At 44.7% G+C, this 8,885-nt stretch overlaps 1 protein-coding gene across 1 annotated transcript; it reads right to left on the bottom strand.

Moving 5' to 3' along the window:
* Window positions 1–6,859: 6,859 nt before the first annotated feature.
* Window positions 6,860–7,753, bottom strand: LOC148048516 (uncharacterized). Its single transcript, XM_087707607.1, is given in 3 exon segments — window positions 6,860–7,025; window positions 7,027–7,445; window positions 7,628–7,753. Coding segments are annotated over 3 exon segments (711 nt in total).
* Between the last annotated feature and the right edge of the window lie 1,132 nt (window positions 7,754–8,885).

The raw sequence follows: 8,885 nt of genomic DNA, 5'->3' as shown, positions 1-8,885 counted from the left end.
CTGCCGCCCCATTGAGCCTGCCGCCCCATTAAGCCTGCAGCCCCGTGGGCACCTCCGGGTGGCCCCCTTTCCACCTGGCGGGAGAAGGGGGGTTGCAGCTGGGTCTCCCCCACCAGCACCCCACCGCACTCTAGGTGTTCCTGCCGCCTGGCATCAAGACCCTCTTCTTCTCTCCGCTGGAAGGACGGGCGGGCGAGATCGCGATGGCTATTGCCAGCCTAAAGGAAGCCTTGAATGTAGACATCCTTCCCTCTATTATTATAATATATACTATTTAAATTTCCTGATTCCAGGAGACTCTTGGCAGCTTGAAAATGTTAAAACAGATTTTCATTATTGTGGGGTGCCTACATTGTGGGAGGGGGTGACAGGGCAAATCATTAAGGGAAGAAGATAAAAGTGATTTCAGAATAATCATATTTCCCCCCCCCCTCATTTTGTAGTTCAGGAACTTCCATGTAGTTTATCTCCTTGCCTTATTTTCCTTTTGCGTAATACTCTGTGACACCTGAGAGTAATCATAATTTAGCCCACCTTCCTGGGGGCTTACCTGGGCCTTCCTCGCTTCTCATTCTGGACCCTTGGACTTTCTTGCAATTATTTTTTGAAACATTGGGCTTCCACACAAGGCAACAACTTACTTAGCCAGGATGTTGAATGTAATAATAGCTCCCTTACAAGAAAACCCCCAATATCACATAGCTAGAATAAAAAACTAGATGCTTTGTTACCTGGGATAGGCAACAGGCAGCCTGAGATTTAGCTATTTAGCAGAACAAACGTAATAGTGTTTGAAGGGCACTGTAACTCAGGTAACCAATCATTATTAGTGGGAAGACAACTCACCATGGAGTATAAAATTTGGGGGTAAAACTATAATCTGGGAGTTGGCAGCTTTCAAAGCATGGGTCCTTCTATCTTGGTACCTTCCTGTCTTCCTGTTACCAATGCGGAATTTGTTTCAGCTGATATATTCTCATTGTGCCACAGAAAGAGGAATATCTGCTCCTACATAGGATTGCACAACCTCCTGATTATGAGGCAGGAGCTCCACCTTTGGCCATGCACCACCCCTTCCTTGCTCTCTATTCCACATTTCAGAATTCAGTCAACATATTCTACATACCCCATTGTAGAATTGGAGATACATGGCATCTTCACAACTAAATTTGGTCTACGAAAGGGACTTAAGGGAGTTGCAAAAACCACTTAGCCAGGATGTTGAATGCAAGAATAGCTCCCTTACAAGGAAACCCCCAAAACAACAGTTAGAATATGAAACTAGAAGCTTTGAAAGATACCTGTGACCTGGGGTAGGCAACAGGTGACCTGAGATTTAGCTATTTAGCAGAACAGGTGTAAAATCTTTTTTTGGGGGGGGGAAGCTGTAACCCAGGTAATCAATAAATATTATTAGCATTATTAGTTAGAGGGAAAGGGTGTGTCTGTGTGACTCACTTTGGAGTATAAAAATTGAGTGTAAAATTGTAATCGGGGCCTTAGAGGCTTTCAAAGCCTGGATCCTTCTATCTTGGTACTTAAATCAAAGTATATTCTGGTCTCACACCTTGTGTTTGCCGATCAATTGACTTTGACAATAAATGACCACCCAGGTCCCTTCCAGCTCAGTTCTCTTCCTTCCCCATTTACCCAGTTAATGCTAATTAGTATTCCTAAGGAAAGAGTGGGAACCTTGGGGTACCCCACTGCCTACTTCCCTGCATGTGGAAGGGAAGTTCCATTAGGCAGGGGTGTGGATCATAAGTCCTTCCAAATATGATCTCCAGAATTTGACTAGAGGAGGATGTTCGAAGAGAGCGGCTGCTTTGGCCCTCAGCTTCCCTATAGAGTGGAAGCCCTGGAGTGCTGTCCACAAAGTGGCTGCCCTTTTGGAGTGGCCAAAAATCATTGCAGCTGCTCTCAGAATGGAGCCCGTTTTCAGGACAGCAGCATAAATCCTCTTGTCAAGAAGGCCATGCATTGGAGCGGCTCTTTCCTGAAGAGATCTACTCAAAAGATTTGGTCTAGGAGTTAAGGGACAGGGTCAGAAAGCAAGAGATGCAGAGTTCTAATACACCTTGGGCATGGAAGAAAGATGACCAAAACCAGCCACCCCGTCTCAGCCCAACTGACCTTATAGGGTCCTTGTGAAGAAATGAGGAAAAAATATGTTGGATATATTCACCGCCTTGCAAAAATAATAAAGGTGGGATATAAATAAATAAAAGTGAGCAATGACCGGCAGATGGGGATGAGGCCATGGGACCCCAGGACGACAGGAAAGCAAGCCCAATACCTTTGGGGACCGAGTGGGGCTGCAAGCAGTGCCCAGGAGGTCTCAGGGTGGGGGAGGTCTGTGGAAGGCCACATGTGGGCTGGGGAGGTGCTGCAGTGTGGGCCCTATTTGAGCCTTTAGGTTGTGTTATCTACCTTTTCAAACGGGACATCCGACACTAAGTGAACCTCTGAGAGAATCCAAATGACAAGTTTAGAGTTTCAAATAACTGAGGATGGTTTTGCAGAGCACTAACATTCGGAAACCCCATAGCGGTTATTTATTTATTTTCTATGACGTACAAGACAGCATTCGTGCAAAAACAAAAAATATGCAAAATGTGTATCAAAATATAAAACACCAGAACAATTATTTTAAAAACACGCAATATGAATGAATACTATTATGAATAAAATTACATCATGAGCGCTTACTGGAGTACCTCAACCTATGGCCGGATATCTAGACCATTTAGCCTTTGGACAGAAGTACCCTCAAGATGTCATCATTCTGTCAGAGATCCCGGAACCTTTTGAGGGAGCAATCCGTCACAACTTATGAACTTTGTGAGTCTTTCCCAAGTCACAGTTAATATGATCAATCAGCTCCCATTTGTGTTTCCACTATTGGCACCTGGAGCAACCTTGTTTCTGTCCAGTTTGTCCTTAGAAGATCAAAGTCAGACCTGAGTTAAAAGTTGCCCATTCCGGGTACCCTGCTCTCTCAAAATCAAAGTCTTCTCCCATTGCTGTCCAAGTGGAGTGCAAAGTAGACTAACCTCCTTATGGTGCAGCCCGAACAACATGCCTTTATCATGGCTGTACATTGTGACTACTCAGCCTCACAACGATCTCCCAGCAAGAAGCAGCAGCAGGAGAGCCAAAATTGCAAGTTATAATAATGAGATGTAGTTCTGCAGCATTTCGCTTCTTCAAGGTACAGTGGTGGAGTGTTCAAAATGCAGTATTGCAGGCTAATTCTGCTGACTGCCAGCAGTTCGACCACTACTTACTCATTCAATACATCACACCCAGTGCTACCACTGGGAAAAGCCACGCTGAACTCCTCATGGGGTGCTGTTTAAGGTCTCACTTAGACCTGCTACATCCAAATTATTCCACCTTAACACCCCGACTCCACAAGCAAGATTAGGTCTTTCACCATAGGGGGTTCGGTATACGCACATAACTACACCGAGGGAACGTTGTGGATTCCTGCAACCATAATTGGAATTACCGGTTCTCGATCATACACAATAGAACTCGAGGACGGTAGAAATTGGAGAAGGCACATAGACCAATTCTGCAGCCGCATGTCCAACTTGGTGCTTAGACAACCAACAGTAACTCCTGCACAAACCGGTCAAAACTGCACAAAAAATAACAGGACTTCCAAGACCAAATCAGGCCCAAGAATATCGGAAGACTTCTCTGGTTTCGATGCAGGCCCACAGCAAGCTCCGAGCAAGTCAACTCCAGAAGCTCCAGTCACGGCCTGTGAAAAGTTCCAGGAGATTCCATTAGGCAGGTCTGCGGAATCAACAGGTCCGTCCGACTTGTTCGAACAAAACACCAAGATTGAATTGCGCAGGTCAGGCAGAGCAACGCAAAAGCCCGCCTACCTGCGTGATGTCACCAGTTAGATTGATCCATCCTAGAGGGGTGTTAGATATTCCTCCCCCCCCCCCCCCGGCTGACAGACTGACAGAGGTTTCCACCAAGTCCTCTGTTCCGGCGGGAACAGAGGTTGAATCCCATTGGTCAAGAGGTCTGACAGATCCCATTAAAAAGGGCTGCTGCCCGACCATTCCCCAGCCAGATGTTTACTTGACTTGCAATGAAGAGCTGTTGTTACTGAAGCCATGTGTGCCTCCTTTACCCGATCTAACAAAAACACTGAGAAGTGTTGAGGAGCTGAGGGGGTCAGTGTGTGAGTCATGGAATTCCAGACTGGAAAGATTGTTTTGTATTCCAGTTAAATTAGAACTGGTTCTTTGTGAAGGATCTGTGAAAATTTTGAAATATTGCAATAACACCTAAGAAAAAAAAATAAAGCAGAAAGATTTAATTAAAGGAGAAGAGAAAGAATGGTAAAATATCCACTAAAGGCACTAAAGGCCTTTCTAATGTGTTTTCAATTGTAGGATTGGAAATATTTGATTGACTGTATGCTTTAATGTTGAAAAAGAATAATCTTTATCAGTATAAGCAGAGGTGTATTCTTCAACCTTTAATGCAGTTTGCAAGAATTATTGTAGTAAACTGAATACAACTGTAGAACATCATTTCTCACTAAAAATGCAGTCTAATGAAGAGCAAAGTAAGATTTTACACAGGCAAGGAAAATGTATTACAATAGGTGGTGCCTGGCTCAACTGGAAGTAACTGTGAGACGGATCTGTGAGACAGAAACTTAGCAAACAGATCCAACTTAGAAATGAGAAATTTCTTGACAGAACAATTAGAGAAATGGGATGCCTTCAGAAATTGTGGGTATACCATCACTGGAGGTTTTTAAGAAATTTGTCCATAGGGTCTCATCTCATGCTTCTGCAGGGGTTGGACTAGAAAACCTTCAGGGTCCCTTCCAACTCTGTTATTCTTTATAAAGCTCTCCACCCAGTCTTACCAAGAGAATGGTAATAAACAATATTTGGAAATGTACAGCAGGCAGCAAACAGCAAAATCTCATCTTATTGGCTCAAGGGGGAGATGACTTTGAAAATGCTTCCTCTCCCACCATAACATACAAGACGAGGCAAGGACTGGCTGGGAGAGGAGGGGCAAGTGAGTGACATCGAGTTGGTCATGCCCACCCAATCACATGACCGTACCCACCTAGTCACTCCCACCCGGTCAAATGACTGCCGAGCCACTCCCACAAAAAAAGACATATCTACAGAATAGGGTCTACAAATTTTTGAAACCCACCACTGCCATATAGATAAATATCAAATAATGACAGGGAAAAGCTGCTTCACACCCACAACAATGAAGGCCAAATTAGCCCTAGATTCAAGGCAAAGCACACTTGCTTCAATTAGGCACCAAATGGGATGTCCATATAAAGGCAATTTATTAGAGTATTAAGAGATTTTGCTTAATGAAAACAGGGAATCCAGGACACAGAATCTGGTTTCATTTTATACTCCACAGAGTAGAAAAAGTACAAAAGAAGAGTTGATTCCATGGAAGAAATCATGGCATGACAAAACTGAGCTCGTCAAAATAGCGGTGATTAAACCACGTCGCTAAAGCCGCGATGTCATCACTGCGCGTCATCACCGCCGCGACAACAGCGTGGTGACAGAAGGGCGCTTTAAAGCCGATTTAAAGTAAGGTTCTTTGCCTCTGTACCTCCAAAGGTAGCAGCAGCCCGCGGGAAGGGTCCAGCTCAACCGCGGGGGGCAGCAGAAAGCCCACGGGGGGCCCGAGCGGGGCCGGCAGAAGCAGGCGGGGCCCGAGTGGGGCCGGCAGCAGCAGGCGCTACCCGCCCTGCCTCTTCTTCCGTGGGAGGCGGCGGCGGAGGACACAGCAGCGGCAGCAGCTGAGGCTCTCCCGGGGCCGGCGAAGCGGGCTTGCCTGGCGCCGGCAGCCCCCCGTCCAAGGAGATGTTGTTGAGGAAGAAGAGGGCGGCCTGCCTCTGCCACGCGTCGCCGCCCTGCTTGCGAGCCCCTAGGTTTAGGGTTAGGTTTAGGTTTAGGGTTAGGGTGCTTCGGTAGGCGCGGATTTGCCCTCCGCGTTTATGTCATCGCGGTAAGGTCATTTTTTCGTTGGCGCTTTGGACGGCGCGGATTTGCCTCTGCAATTATGTCGGCGCGGATAAGGGTTTCGCTGTTTTGTGGTGGAACCGGAAGAAATCAGAATGGATAAAAAACATATTTTTTTGAATTTAAATTAAACATCTTTAAAGATACTCAGAGATGATAAACACCCTGGTCAGTGTCTCTTTGCACTTCTACCATCGGGCAGAAGACATCAAAGTATAGCCAGCCGAACAACGAGGTTTAAAGATAGTTTCTATCCTTGGGCTGTCAGACTTCTAAATACAACCACAATTACTCCATGCACATGCTAGTTTTTTTCTTTTTCGTTTCTGCTATAATTTTGCACTAGTGAGGTTAAAACCAACCTTGTTGTATTTAAGTACAATGACAATAAAGATTATAGCATGGAAGAAATCATCCTGCTTAGCTGCAGTTACATCAGACACGTGGATAGTAATATCCCATAATATTAAGCACAAGCATTGAAATGAGCATCGCATTAAAGAGAGAACATTCACATGGGAAATGGCATCATGGGTCACCTAAGTCTGTTGTGAAAAGGTACAATTTCAGCCAGTTGAAACATCTCGCATGTACAATTGAAAAGGTCCTGTACTAATCAGCCTGGGAAAGTCCCTTATTTGGCAATTTTTATTTAATTTTCTTAATCTCTTCTTTACTCCACTCTCTTATTGGAATAATAATTATCGTGAATATCATTATTCCGTTCCTTTGTAAGAACCCTAAGAGCTTGTGCACTAGGGACAAATTGCTAGTATGTCTATTTACACTTGGTCAAATTAAACATGCAATTCAATTCAATTCCTGAGACATACACTTTGTGACTTCTCAAATTCCCTTGTGAATAATTTGGTGTCAATGGAGGCCTCTACGCTCTTTCCACACTCAAGGAATTTGTAGAGTTTCTCTCTAGTGTGGATTATTTGATGTTTAATAAGCTTTCCCTTTTGATTGAAGCTCTGCAGCCTCCAGGCATTTATGAGGTTTTTCTCCTGTGTGGATCCTTTGATATGTATAAAGGTGGCTCCTCCAACTGAAGCTCTTTCCACACTCCAGGCATTTATGAGGTTTTTCTCCTGTGTGGATCTTTTGATGTGTATAAAGTCTGCTCTTCCAATTGAAGCTCTTTCCACACTCCAGGCATTTATGAGGTTTTTCTCCTGTGTGGATTCTTTGATGTCTCTCATGGGTGCTCTTGTGACGGAAGCTCTTTCCACACTCAAAGCATTTATAAGGTTTTTCTTCTGTATGGATTTTTAGATGTCTTTTAAGAAGGTCTTTGGTTCTTTCTGGGCATGGATATTCCTTCTCTCCTGAGTGAGAATGGCCTTGAAGATGTTCACTTCTCTTGAAGGTTTTTCCACATTCCTGTGACCAGATGTCCTGCTTTTGGCGGGACAGTCACGATACTTCACAATTTCTCCCACGTCCCGCGGCATTTTTAAAAAGTCCCGATTTTAAAAAAAATACTGTTTCCATTTAGTGGCGGTCTGGATTTTTGCAATCTAATTCTGACTGGTCTAATTGACGCTGGGGAGAAGCATGATTGCGGGTCTAATCATAACTTCGTTGCTGTGTGTGCTGGGGAGGCTGTAACAGCCGCTGCCGTTGGTCAGCAGATCTTCCGGGTCCTGCCTGATAGGAGGGTCCATGATCAGCTGGTGCACGGCACTGTTCCCTCTAAGGTGCATGGCTGCGCAGTGATTTCTGTCACAGGCTCTGGAAGCTGAGGGGCCTCAGAAAATCTAGGGTTAGCACGGGCGCGGGGACGGCGGCAGGAGCTTACATGGCACAGCTGGTCTCCTAGGACCTCCTAGGCGCCGGCTGCGCCACTCATTACCGTCAGTCGCCCCATGTTCAGCAAAGCAAAGCAAACGTGGGGAAGTCCTTTGCAGGCGGCAAGAACTGGCCGCCCACAAAGGACCTCCCCAGACTTGTTTTGATGAGCACGGAGTGACTGATGGTAGTTTGTGCCGGCCACGGCTGCTTGTTGGAGGAGGAGGAGGCGGCGTCAACAGTTATTCTAGTGGCGGTGGGGGCTCGTTGGCATCTTCAGCGGCAGCCCTGCCCCCTGTGAAAAAAAATGAAGATGGAGCAGATCCACGCAGATGACGTCGCCGCAACATGACTGGAGGAGGACTTCCTGGTGTGTAAAGGTAATCGGGGTTGTTAAAGCAAAAGTTCACACGTTTTGTCTGATGCTTCTCTTGTACCAGTGAAATGACATCTCTCACTAAATGAAAGAAACCCTTGTTCCACATTGTTTTCAAACAACATCTATATTATAGAAACTCCACCCATTCTTGATCTTAATTAACAGGCCGTGTTCAGGTTTGGCAACCTATTGGCAACCTGTTCTTGTTTTTAGAAGATCCATTGCCAAATTATGAGGTGTTATATGTAAACAAGCTATACAAAATTCAGATGTTTACATTTTTCACTTAGATAACCCAAATTTCTGAATATGTACAGTAGAATGAACAGAAACTAATTCCATAGCCAGTGTCCACATGACCTATTAGGCTGGACTAGGTTGATAGGTAATTTTATGTATCACAGCTGTTCAACATGAATTTTAGCTGTAGTGGAAGTTATTTGCTTTCAGGAGAATTTGTTGCCTAAAAATGTATTTCTTTCTTATATTTATTTCCTTTCTTTCCTCCAAGAGCTGCCAATTACCTCTTCCTACTCTTTCATTTTATCTTCATAGTACTCCTTTGTGAAAAATAATAGCTGTGTTCACATAGTATTCCATTAGTTTGCTTAATTATGGTTTCTTCAATAAACTGCAATTAGCTGAGTTCAGACAATCATTGTTTATAA

The sequence above is a fragment of the Thamnophis sirtalis genome, unplaced genomic scaffold, assembly GCF_051295495.1.
Source record: "Thamnophis sirtalis isolate CommonGarterSnake01/CBP01778 unplaced genomic scaffold, rThaSir2_p1.2 scaffold_2, whole genome shotgun sequence".
NCBI lineage: Eukaryota > Metazoa > Chordata > Lepidosauria > Squamata > Natricidae > Thamnophis > Thamnophis sirtalis.
Note: the sequence above shows the minus strand (reverse complement) of the source record. Positions and strands in the feature narration are given on the sequence as shown.